The following is a 15645-nucleotide window of genomic DNA, read 5'->3' on the forward strand; positions in this document are numbered from 1 at the left end:
TAGAACCTAAAAATTGACGCAAAACGAATAAAATCGAAAAGCTGCTGTGATGCTATTTTTTTTTTTTGCCTTTGTTGCGATTATGAATCACAGCTGGGACCATGAGGAACAAGAATCCCTTGCTCTAAACGAAAACACTTTATTTAACCTTTTACATGCCGTCCGATCAAATGCACGTTGGGTTTAGCATAGAAATGTTTTATTGACAATTTTCTAACTGATAAAACTCAGTTTACATTCGGTGTCATGCAAGGAATCACAAACTATACACACATTTTTGGTCATTAAAGACATTAAAGGCGATACAGAAGCGTTTCCCTTGGTTGGAGCAGAGAACGATTGGTTTCGTTGGAGATACTGAACGATCTAGACAAAGAAGACACACGATATCCACCTACAATCATGACTGTAAACACCTAGTAAATGTGAGGGATTGCTGAGGTATGCGGGCAGCAAACACTGCTGTTTTCCCTGTGCTAGAAAACTTTGAGTTTCTTTATTTTTTCTTTTTCTGCAGAGGCCCTGTGTTATTAATATTTTGATTGATATAATTAATCAGGAGCCCTCATTAGGAGATTCTTCTAACCATTCCACCATCTGATAATTATTAGATTTTCTACAAAACACTTCAAAGATAAACCTCTGGAACAACATATGTACACTCTTTTCAAATACAGACACCATAGAACTTTAAATTAAATAGAAGTCTTTTAAATTGTGTAAACTTTTTTTCTTTCAGTAGTGCATCAGTCCTTGAGGATCTGCAACCAGTGATGTCCCAGTAAGGAATGTCGCTCATGTGTCCATAGCAGCTCATAACAAGACATAGTGCGACACATGCCATAACAGGTTTTAGTTCATTTTGGTATTTTAGCTAAGAATGAAAATTACTTCAAAGATGTGCAAAAATATAACCTTGACGGTACCAGGTGAATTCTGTCATGTACAGCAGATTACTAAAATGACTGCTAAGGCTTTAGTTGATCATTAGAGCACAGACAATGTCCCCAGCCTTCTAACCGGAGGCACTGAGATGATCTGAAGTTGAGGATGCTGGAGATGGGGCACAGGGTGAAGAATTGGACTTTTCTGACAGCTCCTCTGACTTTTCATCGCTTCCTGTACTGGCTGATGGGGAAATGGGGAGATGTCCTTCTTTTTCCCTTTTTTTCTGTTTCATCCTCCTGTTCTGGAACCATATTTTCACTTGGGTCTCATTGAGCTGCAAGGCAGCAGCAATTTCTACCCTGCGGGCCCTGGTCAAGTACTTATTGAAATGAAATTCTTTTTCCAGTTCTGTCAGCTGTTTTGTGGTGAAGTTGGTCCTGGCTGTGTTGGGCTGGCCAACATAACCATATTCCCCAGCCTTACCTGAAATTTAAAAAAAAGTCAGGGTTATAATCTATATAGAATGTAGGCAAGGCAGGTAGCCAACAAGCCCATTGTTATAGTGGGTGCCTTTACTACAGGGTCACTGTGTGAGTCTCTATTACCTACTGAATTATACATCCCCACCCACTTTACAAGGTGCAACATCTACATAAAGAGATAATAGATAATGATGGTAATTGATTATTGATAGATAGATAGATAGATAGATAGATAGATAGATAGATGGATGAGAGAGAGAGAGAGATAAATAGCTAGAAGAGAGAGAGAGAGAGAGAGAGAGAGAGAGAGAGAGAGAGAGAGAGAGAGAGAGAGACATAGACAGATGAGAGATAGAGGGAGAGAGAGAGAGAGAGAGAGAGAGAGAGAGAGAGAGAGAGAGAGAGAGAGAGAGATAGATGAAAGATATATAGATAGATGGATAGATGATAGATAGATAGATAGATAGATAGATGGATGGATGGATGGATGGATGGATGGATGGATGGATGGATGGATGGATGGATGGATAGATAGATAGATAGATAGATAGATAGATAGATAGATAGATAGATAGATAGATAGATAGACAGATAGATGAGAGATAGATAGATAGATAGATAGATAGATAGATAGATAGATAGATAGATAGATAGATAGATAGATAGATAGATAGATAGATACTGTAGATAGATAGACTTAGTAAAAGAAATAGCTGATGTAGATAAGGAACAATTTACCTGTTTTGGGTGGGTTTCTCTTTACTTTCATCCAGTCAAAAGTTTGTGTTGGCCCCGGGGACGTTTCACTGGCAGGAGAACGACAAACTTCTCTATGGCTATGGAGGCTGGATACATTGTTGTTGTTGTAATTAGCCACAGAAATATTGTGGTCAGGTCCGTATGAATGGTGGATATAGTGAGCGGATCCCTCGATGTAAGACTGGTGCTGCTGGTGGTGCTGGACCACAGACGAGGCGATGTTGCCGGAGTAGACAGATTGGGGGAACCCTGCGCTCACATCTGCCTCTTGGTTGATGGGAAAATGAGAGTAGCCAGGGCTGAAGTTCTGCATGCCATAGTTGGAGCCACAGCTGGGATGAGCATAGGACATACCAAGGTTGCTGTGGTGCTGGAAGGCACCGGGTTGGTGGTGGTGATGGGTGTGAGAACTTATCTGCACCCCTCGTCCGACCACAAAACGATCGTCGCCGTTGCAGTTATTAGCACTGACTGCGCACGACTGGAAAGTTGTAATTCCATGGTCAGGGTGAAAGGGTCTGGAGGAGCAGGTCCCGAGGTCTCCGCTCATTAAGCCAGGGTATTCTAGGAAGGAGCTCATCCTCCTCGCATAGTCCATCTATCACTAGGGGACTGTCACACAGAGCCTGGCGTGGCCGTGCCAACTTTCTCACTTCCTCCATAGGTCCGGCACTAAATTATATGAATGTACAGTGAGGCCAGGTCACGTGGAGAGGCCAGCCAATGGCAGCAGAGACAGACAAAGTTTGCCTACTCTACTGGTGATGGATCGGCCCTACACATGCATTTAAATTCCAGGCGCTGCTCTGTCCAGGAGACGCACAGGACTGGGAGTACAGAGTATTGAGAGCGCATCGACCAAGTCTCACTCTTGAACCGGGAACCGCCACGGTTCAGAGGCTGGAACTGGAGATCCTGGACAACCCCGGACCAGGTAAGAAGCAGATAGTGATTAGTGAGGGGGATTTGGTGATAAAAATTGTCGTGGCATGTGTGTGTGTGTGTGTGTGTGTGTGTGTGTGTGTGTGTGTGTGTGTGTGTGTAAATAGAAAAATGTGTGGCTATTCGTGAGAGATACTGCAGTTGTGTGTGTAAAAAATTGTGCCTATACATTTCTGTTTTGTGTTTGTAATATGTTTGTTGTGCTGTAAATAGATAGATATACAGGTGGATAAAGGTTTTAGATAGATATATAAGATATACAAACAATCAGGCAGATTGATATATAGTTGATAGAAACAGATAGATGATAGATAGATAGATAGATAGATAGATAGATAGATAGATAGATAGATAGATAGATAGATAACAGATACACAGAGAGAGAGAGAGAGAGAGAGAGAGAGAGAGAGAGAGAGAGATTGATTGATACATGTTTTAGATAGATATAATAGCTGCTAGATAGATATATAGTTGATAGAAACAGATAGATAGAGAGATAGATAGATAGATAGATAGAGAGAGAGAGAGAGAGAGAGAGAGAGAGATTGATTGATACATGTTTTAGATAGATATAATAGCTGCTAGATAGATAGATAGATAGATAGATAGATAGATAGATAGATAGATAGATGACAGATAGATGACAGATAGACAGAGAGAGAGAGAGAGAGAGAGAGATTGATTGATTGATTGATTGAAATTGATTGAAAATGATTGATGTTATAGATAGCTATAATAGTTGCTAGATGAAATACTAAGTGCACCAGTACATTTTATAAGGTATGCTGTATTGTGAAAGGGACGTATCTGAGCCATAACAGCTTGCACTTATTTATTTCTTTGTTCTGGGTAAGATAATATTCTTCGTAACGAGACAGAGATAGATAGAAAGATACACAGATCGATGGGTTGATAGTTAAGCAGATAAAGAGAGACATAGATAGAGATAGATAGATAGATAGATGATAGATAGATGACAGATAGATGACAGATAGAGAGAGAGAGAGAGAGAGAGAGAGAGAGAGAGAGAGAGAGATTGATTGAAATTGATTGATTGATAAATATTATAGATAGCTATAATAGTTGCTAGATGATAGATAGATAGATAGATAGATAGATAGATAGATAGATAGATAGATAGATGGATAGATAGATAGATAGATGACAGATAGATGACAGATAGACAGAGAGAGAGAGAGAGAGAGATTGATTGATTGATTGAAATTGATTGAAAATGATTGATGTTATAGATAGCTATAATAGTTGCTAGATGAAATACTAAGTGCACCAGTACATTTTATAAGGTATGCTGTATTGTGAAAGGGACGTATCTGAGCCATAACAGCTTGCACTTATTTATTTCTTTGTTCTGGGTAAGATAATATTCTTCGTAACGAGACAGAGATAGATAGAAAGATACACAGATCGATGGGTTGATAGTTAAGCAGATAAAGAGAGACATAGATAGAGATAGATAGATAGATAGATAGATAGATGATAGATAGATGACAGATAGATGACAGATAGAGAGAGAGAGAGAGAGAGAGAGAGAGAGAGAGAGAGAGAGAGAGAGAGAGAGAGAGAGAGAGAGAGATTGATTGAAATTGATTGATTGATAAATATTATAGATAGCTATAATAGTTGCTAGATGATAGATAGATAGATAGATAGATAGATAGATAGATAGATGATAGATAGATAGATAGATGACAGATAGACAGAGAAAGAGATAGAGAGATTGATTGATTGATTGATTGATTGAAATTGATTGATAAATGTTATAGATAGCTATAATAGTTGCTAGATGATAGATAGATAGATAGATAGATAGATAGATAAAAGATCGATAGATAGAGAGAGAGAGAGAGAGAGAGAGAGAGAGAGAGAGAGAGATTGATTGATTGAAATTGATTGATTGATAAATGTTATAGATAGCTATAATAGTTGCTAGATAATAGATAGATAGATAGATAGATAGATAGATAACAGATAGATAATAGATAGATAGATAGATAGATAGATAGATAGATAAATAGATAATAGATAGATAGATAGATAACAGATAGATATAGATAGATGATAGATAGATAGATAGATAGATAATAGATAGATAATAGATAGATAGATAGATGGCAGATGATAGTGTATGTCAGAAGATATCAGACTATTAGTGTGCACACAACAGGACCAGAATGACAAACATACAGATGCACGTACTTCAGTTCTCATACATTTATTACAGCTCTTTGAAGGCTGATTGATCCTGTTATCGATTTGCTCTACACATTTCCAACTGATCATACCATGCATTATACAGACATGTTCCTTAACCCATTAAATGTCAGAGCAGAGGATGGGCAGACTCAATATATACAACTAGTAACACTGACAGCCACACCACACCACTTTGGTACAAAGAATAGTGAAGGGGAGCATTAAGCAGTCAATATTACCATGGCAATAACGAGCTTGTCATGGTAATAGCCAGCCTTTTCTTGTTTGGTGAAACATTAACCCCTTGGGCACTGCTAATCATCTGTACAAGGATTATTGTAGGTGCATAGTAACAGGGCCGGACCAAGGTGTTTTGGCACCCTAGGCAAGGGCTTCAATCAGCACCCCCCCACCCAGTCCTGCATTACCATTTTCCACCTTACCATTCATATTGCCCCCTGTACCTGTGCCAGCAGACATCATGTTGTCCCATGTACCTGTGCCAGCACCTGTCATATTGCCCCATTTGTACCTTGTACCTGTGCCAATCCCTCAGATTGCCCCCAATCTGTACCTGTGCCAGCAGCCCTAATTTGTACCTGTGGCAGCAGGAGACAAAATCCATCATATTGCCCCCAATATGTATCTGTGCCAGCAGCAGGCAAAAATCCATCATATTGCCCCTAATCATCTGTTTACCTGTGCCAGCAGGAGTCAAGATATTGCCCACAAATATGTACCTGTGCCAGCAACTGCCAAGAGGGAGATGGGGAGTGCTTCTGCCTGCAGTACGAATCATGGGCAAGAAGGGGTTGGACCAGGTGGTTATAAAATTGAAAAACTAAAAAAAAAATTCCCCTTAAAAGTGCACCCCCCCCCATGAATGCACCCTAGGCGGGCGCCTACTCTGCCTACCTCTGGTTCCGGCCATGCATAGTCATGTCGAGAATGGGTGGTTTGCACACAGGACTGTCGCTTGTCGTTACATTGCAGGTTGTCAGGTAGGAAATTGCTAATCCCGATCACAGATACAGAACCCAAACCTGCGCACAATCCCACGTGTGACATTCTATTCTGTTTTGAGGTGTATGAATATTCTTCATAGTTATATTACTACCGCCTCCTTAATGGGAGGTAAAGACGTGGCTTTATGTTACCTGTAAAGTAATAAGGCATCTTCAGCCCCTGCATACTGAACTGTAACTTTCATAAGTTGGCAAGTGGGAGCTGTAGTTCAGCAACACTAGTACAATCTACATGAGATAGATATCTGCCCCGTTTAACATTACCGCCACAAATAAGCACGCCTTAAAGAGATAGCGCAGACCTAGCAGTATAATGACAGTTAACCTATGATGGTGATAACCTATCCAGTATATTTGTGTCTTCCTTTTATTTCAATGACTGGGGTATTTGTTTGTGCACATATGGCTTGTAGTGGCAACTTTGTATGTCTTTGTATAGGCATTCCCCATCTCCATATCTTTATGACCGCAGGGGTGCTGTTGCAATGATGTCTAGAGAGAGTGTCTATACAGAGAAAAACAGTGTGATAATATACTAATATCTGACTGAAATACAGCATGCCATACTCTGGGTGTGAAAGAGTACCTTTGAAAGTGATTTTGGCTGGTGTCTGTTTCAATGTGAAGCTAGCTGTGAATAAGCATGCAAAGTTCAGGGGGAAATGGCTTCTTGGCTGCAGCAGAGCTGGCATTCTGCTACATTGTTTCAATAGTGAGAACAACTGGCAGATAGTTAAAGTGACAGACAGCAGCTGAATATTTAAAATTGACTTATATTATTAAATTTGCTTAGAAATGTATCTTCTTTCAATATAACATCCCCTTTAAAGGATAATGATTCACACTCAGCAAGTTAAGGGCTTTTAGCAACCCAGATATTCAATTTCCCAGTTGCCCCAAGTCATGTGACTTGTGCTCTGATAAACTTCAATCACTCTTTACTGCTGTACTGCAAGTTATGGTGGCCATAGACACACAGATCCGATCGTATGAATCGAGGATTCGTACGATTTTCAGATCGTGTGTGGCGTGTGCCAACATCTTTCGTCCGGCGGAGATCGGTCGTTTGGTCGATCGGTCAGGTTTGATTTTGACCCGACCGATCCTGACGGAGCCCATGGCACATCGTAATCTGATCGTTCGGCGATATGGCCGAACAATCAGATTAGCCCCGATATAGCCATGCCTGTTAATGGCATATCGGGGAAAGATCTGCTCGTTTGGCAACATCGCCAAACGAGCGGATCTTTGCATCTATGGCCACCTTTAGAGTGATATCACCCCCCTCCCTTTTTCCCCCCAGCAGCCAAACAAAAGAACAATGGGAAGGTAACCAGATAGCAGCTCCCTAACACAAGATAACAGCTGCCTGGTAGATCTAAGAACAACACTCAATAGTAAAAACCCATGTCCCACTGAGACACATTCAGTTACATTGAGAAGTGAAAAACAGCAGCCTGCCAGAAAGCATTTCTCTCCTAAAGTGCAGGTACAAGTCACATGACTGGGGGCAGCTGGGAAATTGACAAAATGTCTAGCCCCATGTCAGATTTCAAAATTGAATATAAAGAAATCTGTTTGCTCTTTTGAGAAATGAATTTCAGTGTAGAATCCTGCTGGAGTAGCACTATTAACTGATGCATTTTGAAAAAAAACATGTTTTCTGATGACAGGATCCCTTTAAGCATTTTAAAAAGCCAATAGGATTGTTTTGCCACCACTATATATTTATGCAGGTTAGTTGTCCTCAGTTGACATATGGCTAAAATACCATATTTTATATACTGCACTTATAGCACCAGCCTAAAGCCTAAAGTTTCAACTTCTCAATAGCAGCAATGATCCAGGACTTCAGACTTGCCACAGGGGGTCACCATCTTGGAAAGTGTCTGTGACACTCACATGCTTAATGGGCTCTAAGCAGCTGTTGAGAAGCTCAGTTTAGGGGTTTTTGCAAATTATCAAGCAGAAAATGAGGTTGGTCGGTAATATAAGCTGATGCTATATTTTTATATTCAATTTTGAAATCTGACATGGGGCTAGACATATTGTCAGCTTCCCAGCTGCCCCAGTTATGTGACTTGTGCCTGTACTTTAGGATGGAACTACTTTCTGGCAGGCTGTTATTTCTCCTACTTAATGTAAATGAATCAGTCTCAGTGGGACTTGGCTTTTACCATTGAGTGCTGTTCTTAGATCCTCCAGGGAGCTGTTATCTTGTGTTAGGGAGCTGCTATCTCGTTACCTTCCCATTGTTCTGTTGTTAGGCTGCTGGGGGTGGGGGGTTATATCACTCCAACTTGCAGTACAGCAGTTAAGAGTGACTGAAGTTTATCAGAGCACAAGTCACATGACTGGGGGCAGCTGGGAAACTGACAATATGTCTAGCTCCATGTCAGATTTCAAAATTGAATATAACAAAATCTGTTTGCTCTATTGAAAAATGGATTTCAGTGCAGAATTCTGCTGGAGCAGCCCTATTAACTCATGCGTGTTGGAAAAAAACATGTTTCCCATGACAATATCCCTTTAATACTGCCTTTCCTAGATCTGCAGTTAAGTTCTCTTCCCTTTCTGTAATATAATGTGGTAGAACGTTGAAAATGACCAGAATAGTTCAGTATAGAGATGTGTAAACAGATTAGAGAGGGAAAGAGAAAAGAAGAACTATATGAACATAAACTTTATGGTGCCACACCAGAAAAGGGTTGTGCAAAATCTTGGCAAAAAATGAGACAATCACTATTTGGAATGCCAGTTTGAAGCAAAGCAATAGAGGCACAGGAATATGCAAGTCTGTAGATGGAAGCAGTTACATTGTGTACAGAAGTGACAATATTATGGCTTTCCCTAATATAATAGAATGTAATTGTAAGCATCTCTCCAATACTAAACATAATCATAATAATATTTTTTTATTATTTTGCATTATTTGTAAATATAATTGTTATTGAATGCAAAATGTTGTAGCTTTTCGCAGGCCCAGATTTGTGAAGAGGCCATCTAGGCCCGGGCCTAGGGCTAGGGTTGCCACCTGGCCGGTATTTTACTGGCCTGGCCGGTAAAAATGATGGCTGATCCCAATGTTAGTAATAGGGAAAAAACATAAAATATATAGGAAGGCCGGTATTTTCCCCCGGAAAAGGTGGCAACCCTACTTAGGACTTTAGGGGGCAGCATGTTGCCCTACCACATCCACATTGGTTCGGAAGCACTGGGGAGGCGCAGGAGATAAAATAGTTGTTAAAATTTCCTGTACACCAATGCCCATTGCTCTGGTCCAGATAATGAAAATTTGAACTATCCATCCCTGGCTTTTTTTTACTACTGGTTCTGACTCTTGAAACAATTTAGCTGAATTCAGCTCTCCTTTTCTCCAAAACTTTTGCTTACTTTTTCACTGGCATGTCATCATGTGACTTCAGCTGCATTCATATCTCCCTTTTTCCGAGGGACAGACAGTCCCTCTCTTGACAGCTCAACTCATTTGTACTGGAAAGTCCCTATTTTCTCTGCACTGAACAGCCAGAAAAAGAAACAAAGTTTCTCACTTAATTGGCTTTTAGCAGAGAGCACAGAACACCTAACAGGTGCAAATATGATACTTTGTAACAATTTTGAGACACAGAAAAACTGCTTAGATTAGGAGAAATATTTTCAAATATTCATAACCTGCCAAATTTTGTAAAATGAACATGGTAATTAGGGGGTGTGGACACAGAAAGGGGGCGTGGTAAAAAATGTTGCTGCGCTAACTAGGGATTATTATATACAGAAAAGACGCCTATAGACTTGTATGGAGATGTGCGACAAAAAAAAACACGCAACAAAAAGACTTTAATGGTCGTCAGCGACCTTTTGCCGGCGGCTAATTTTTAGCAAAACGAAACGGGTCAAATTCGCCCATCCCTATGCACTACGTGCGAAAAAAAAATGTGTTCCTCTTTTTACTACCAAAATGTTGGGAGGTAAGCCTGCATTGTTTCAATAGAGAGAATTAGCAGATGCTGTTTTATATATATGCAAATAATCATTGTCATGTAATGTAGATTTATTTTTTCATTAGGCAAAATTTTAGTTGCTGTAAACTCTGCCTGCCTGCTTTCTGCTCCCAGTCGGCTGCAAAACACTGCAGCTTCTTTCTCCTACAGGCAGCTGGTGTGACATCATGGCCATAGGCGTGGCTTCACAGTGAAAACTACCAGTCCCACAATGCACCGCATTTCCCCAGATAAAAGGTTTCTTCCCGCTAGGCAGCCAGTGTGACCAATGCCTGACAATAAGAAAAGTGGCAAACTCCTCAAAATAAAATTTGATGGTAATGGGGTTCAGTATTTTGTGTTTTCTGTTGGTTTAGGTGTAAGCTAATTGTAGTTCTTTCCCAAAAGCTTTTGTATTTTATCAGAGCTCACGAATTGAAAGATAAATGATCGCATTTTGCAACTAAGCACCATTACTTTTACTGAAGTTATTGCGCCAAGTTCTGCCCCTTTGGGTGTTAGTGCCATGGCGAATATATTATATTATAACACTATACACAATAATCTGTTTAAAGGGACAGTAAACACTTCTGAAAGTGAGTGATATTAGTACCAGGGTGCAGTGATCTAATCTAGTGGTTTGTGTACAGTGTTTATCTGCGGCAATCTACTGTTCACCAGTGCAGTATTTACTTGTAGATCTCCCTTATAGGAAGTCCTGCATAGGCTTACGGGGAAAGACTTGTAGAGTTTGTAGTAGAATGAAAAGAGTCAGGAAGCAAGTGATAAAACCCGGACTGGATGATGATGATTCAGTGGCTTGGGCCACGTGACCTGCTTGCTCTGTGGAATGCGTCCATATTTTCTGAAAGGGCTTGTTCACCTTTAAATTAACTTTTAGTATGATGTAGAGAGTGATCTTGTAAGACAATTTGCAATTGGTTTTCATTTTTTTTTTATGATTTGTGTTTTTGCGTTATTTAGCGTTTTATTCAGCAGCTCTCCAGTTTGCAGTTTCAGCAGTCTGATTTCCAGGGTCCAAATTCCCCTAGCAACCATGCATAGATTTGAATAAGAGTCCGGAATATAAATAGGAAAGACCTAAATAGAAAGATGAGTAATAAAAAGTAGCAATAGCAATACATGTGTAGCCTTACAGAGCATTTGTTTTGAGATGGGGTCAGCAACCCCCATTTGAAAGCTGGAAAGAGTCAGAAAAAGAAGGCAATTAATTAACTATAAAAAAATATAATAATGAAGACCAATTGAAAGGTTGCTTAGAATTAGCCATTCAATAGCATACTAAAAGTTCACTTAAAGGTGAGCCACCCCTTTAAAATTACATTCTCCAGTAGAGTTTTCAAAAGCCACTTCCCATTGCAGATCCACTATTTCGCCATGGCTTAGAGCAGCAACATATTTAGGGTGCAATTTATAGGGGCTAAAGGCAGGTCCAATCATATCCATAATTTACGCCTAGTATATGCTAGCAATACAGCTGTTGCTTGTATTACACAAACCCCAACACATCTGCCAGTTTTGCAGTTGGCGGAGGCTTCTGGGATTTGTAGTGTCTCTGTAGCTGGAGAGCCATCAGTTGCCTATTGCCACGGTCTGCCTGTTCTGTTTACGCCAAACGCGTGCTAACTTGTACCTAAGGAGAGTCTGCTGGCAGACCTTACATTGTATTACAATCTTATACATTTTATACACAAGAAAGGTCTTGACATAATGTTTACTTTAAACTTAAAATACTGTTTCAGTCGCGGTTCACTTGTGTATCCAGCAGTCGATACATTTCATTTCCTTCTATCCATTTGTACACGATCTGGAGAATGTTAATAATTCAAATTGTGGGGGGAACATAACTTTTCTTAACTCCTAGATTTCATCGCTATTCCATAACCCGCAATAAATGCGTTAGAAAACTGCCCCTGAAATATATATATATATTTATTTTATTATATATATATATATATATATATATATATATATATATATATATATATATATATATATATATATACACAAAAAGACCTGTCCTGTTCTACATGTATATATATATATATATATATATATATATATATATATAATATATATAATAAAATAAATATATATATATATATTTCAGGGGCAGTTTTCTAACGCATTTATTTTCTATACTTGTGTGTATATATATTTTAACATGTTTTTTTTGTCTCCACTTCATGTTATAGTTATTTGTACTATATAGTAATTGTAGTAGAGATGCTTGCACATTATTTATTTTATTTAGTCTTGTTTAGTGGGAAAGATTTCCGCGGCTGGGAGTTTTAGCTTGAATAGTTCAGTGCTGTGCTGATACCCAGAAGGACAACCCTATTGTCTTACTGTCACTAACAAAGTCTTGCAGTCTAACACGAATTATAATGGATATTGCCCATAACTATGAAAGGAATGTGCCTATTTATACCACGGAATTCCTTTGTAAAAAAAAAAAAAAATCACTTTATGCATTAACAGTGTTTTTTTTAAAAGCATGTCTACATTTCGAATAAACTATAGTTTAAAAAGTAAATGTTATAATGTATTCCTTATTAAAACGTAAATGCAATTACTGTTTTAAAGTCCCATGCATTTAATTGTCTTCTGTATATAAAGTAAGAAGGTTTTAAAGGGGCCTCCTGCATTTGGTTTAGTTTTCTGGTAGATGCATAGTCAAGTTTTATAACACACGTCTGTGTAATTAAAATGGTTTTTAAAATGATTTAAAGTGCCTGTTGTGTGGGTGCCCGCCCTAAGTGCTTATAGTTAGTGAGCAGAACGCTGCCATACAGACACTAATAGCCAGAGAGCTGCAAACTCACATACCCTTTCTGCAGCCGCTGGAAAGCCAAGCTGTTGTTTTAATAGAGCAATAAAAATGAATTATAGTTTAAACGCCTTAGCGCTTCTGGATGGAATCCCCAGTCCAGACTAATACGTAAGAGGCTTTTTTTTTTATTTGTGTGTGAGCTCCAGCAATTGATCTTCCCCCCTCGATGACATCCTCGTTCATAGAATGCATTTGATTTATGAGATTAGGAAGAATTGCATCCAGCACATCTAGATATTATTATTGCCTAAGCAACTTTCCAACGTGTTCTGCAAATACAGAAACAATCGCAGCTTCTGCAAAAGTATGTGAACACATTTACTGTGCGATTTGGATTTATCTTAACGATCTAAGGGTAAAGTTTACATCCACTATATAAGCAATCGCTAGCAAGGTTCTTTTGTGATTTATATTAAAGTCAAAGCGTATTTTGTTCAACAATATTCTAACCAACTGAAAACTTTTTTTTCTTCTTCTAGATTATGTTGGCCTTTGTGTTTTTTTTCCAAGGAATGAAATCGTTTTACTGAATGATAAACATACATTCAATGTCCATTGTCTTTGTGAATTAAACGTGAATGTGTAAATTACCTCCAGATTCATTCTTGCAAATAAAAAAAAAAAAACATTAATCTTGGTGCTGAGGCACAGTTAAGTATTTATCCTGTTTAAGAAGAATATTTTTATAAATTTGTTAACGATTAGAAGTGAAACATTTAAAATATGTGTTTTTACCAATATGAAGAGCAACTTTTCTTTGTTTGATGGACATGGGTTTTGGTGTAGAGAGTAACTTCCATTTGAATGAAATAAAAACTTGTTAGGAAGGGGTTAAATGAAAATAACTTCTGGCAAATACTCATTTATTCTACCAAAAATACTTATATGACAGCGCATTTTAATGCAATAGAAAAATAAAAGAAAGTGCAGATACGTTCAGACAAAAGTCACTTTCTTAGAGGCCTCGGTTATTGCTTTCAATGGTGTAACTCAACTGAACTGGGTGTTAAAACTCAAACTGGACCTAAGGGGGAGATTTTTACGTGAAAAAAAAAACAGCACTGGATTGAACGTAAAAATAAATTCACTATTTAATGGTGTGGATGTTTCAGTAGTTCAAATGCTGCAAGTCTATGGTAGTAAATGTGTCTGTGAAAAAGTCGAAACTGTCAGCTGAAATGTCTACAGGACTGTCCAAAGAGCCAGGCAGACTGGGGGAGACTGTGTCTGAGAGCTGAAGGCAGGAATCCGAGGAGAAGACATTGAAGTCCGACAGTGAAGCCACATCTAAGGCCTCGGGACTATCATTGTCGAGTCCAGCTGCACAGTCCTGGGCAATTGTTGATAAGCAGTTCGGAGCTGTGGGCGACTGTTGCTGGAAATGTCTGAGATTTTTCTCACTGTTAGATAAAGGCGATACAGGGAAACTCTGGGAATCTCCATTGTGTGAGTTGTGAGACTGCTGCTGGGCTAAGGCATTCTGCTGGAAACTATAGCTGTCCCTCTCCAGTAAAGCCCCAGAGACACTATTCAAGGCTTGCTCAAACAGAGATTTCTCCTTCTCCTCCTCTCCCTTCTCAGAATCGTCCAGATGCTTGAATTTGCCCCCATCTCCATTCTGGTTCTCCTTACACTGGGTTTGCCTCTTGTGTTTCATCCTCCTGTTCTGGAACCAGACTTTGACCTGCCTTTCGGTCAGATCCAACAGGGCTGCAATCTCCACCCTCCTCGGTCTGCACAGATACTTGTTGAAATGAAATTCTTTTTCCAGTTCTAAGAGCTGAGTGTTGGTGTAAGCTGTCCTTAATCGCCTCGATCCCCCACCGCTGTTATCCTGGATCTCGATAATTTCTGTAAAAACCACAAAAAAAAAAACAACACACACTGTCATCCAAGGAGAAGGCAGAACGAAGTAATTTTCAAGTACACATAATATTGATAACACTGCAACAAAATGGCCGCCCAGTATGCAGTAAACTCCATTGTGCAGCACTTCTGGGTCAGTAGGAGGCATGGGAAAAATTAAAATAAAAGATAAAAAAAACTCCAATTAAAAAGTAAGGTGGATTTATAAAAATAAATAAACTAATCAGATGAACCCTTAAAATCAGTTATTAGTAGCCCCCCCATGTAGGTTACTGGCACAGTCAGGCATGCAGAGGGGTCATTGGGATAAGCAAGTTGGGTAGAGGAGTTTTTTTTTTACAAAATATCCCCCCAAAATTGTGATTTAAATCACCCCGATGTCCGCAGATGAGCCCCAGGGGCTGGACACTGACCTTTGTGGCTGAGGCAGGCTGTAGTAACCGGCGAAGCGCTGGCCGCTGCTGCTGCTGCTGTTGCTGCTGCTATAGGAGTTTTCTTGGAAGCCTTTTTCTCTTTCATCCAGGGGTATTCCGGAGGCAGGGATCCTGCTGGCACCGGGCTGTCTCCGTGTCCATTTGGGCTGTGTTTGGGCCGGCTGTGGCGAGGGTGGCTGGCTGGATTCAAGCTGGGGATGG

The 15645-nt window shown here is 39.5% G+C and overlaps 2 protein-coding genes across 2 annotated transcripts in view; both read right to left on the reverse strand.

Annotated features, from left to right (window-relative positions):
- Positions 1-512: 512 nt before the first annotated feature.
- On the reverse strand, positions 513-2789 carry hoxa1.L (homeobox A1 L homeolog). Its single transcript, NM_001085719.1, is given in 2 exon segments — positions 513-1371; positions 2109-2789. Coding segments are annotated over 2 exon segments (975 nt in total). The 5' UTR covers positions 2728-2789; the 3' UTR covers positions 513-1015.
- Positions 2790-13992: 11203 nt separating this feature from the next.
- hoxa2.L (homeobox A2 L homeolog) overlaps positions 13993-15645 on the reverse strand; it is a 1982-nt gene continuing 329 nt past the window's right edge. The window contains 2 exon segments of the mRNA NM_001085750.1: positions 13993-14995; positions 15424-15645. The exon segment at positions 15424-15645 is cut by the window's right edge and continues 329 nt beyond it. Coding sequence (NP_001079219.1) covers positions 14253-14995; positions 15424-15645 — 965 coding nt within the window. The 3' untranslated portion in view covers positions 13993-14252.

This window comes from Xenopus laevis, chromosome 6L (assembly GCF_017654675.1).
Source record: "Xenopus laevis strain J_2021 chromosome 6L, Xenopus_laevis_v10.1, whole genome shotgun sequence".
NCBI classification, from domain to species: Eukaryota; Metazoa; Chordata; class Amphibia; order Anura; family Pipidae; genus Xenopus; species Xenopus laevis.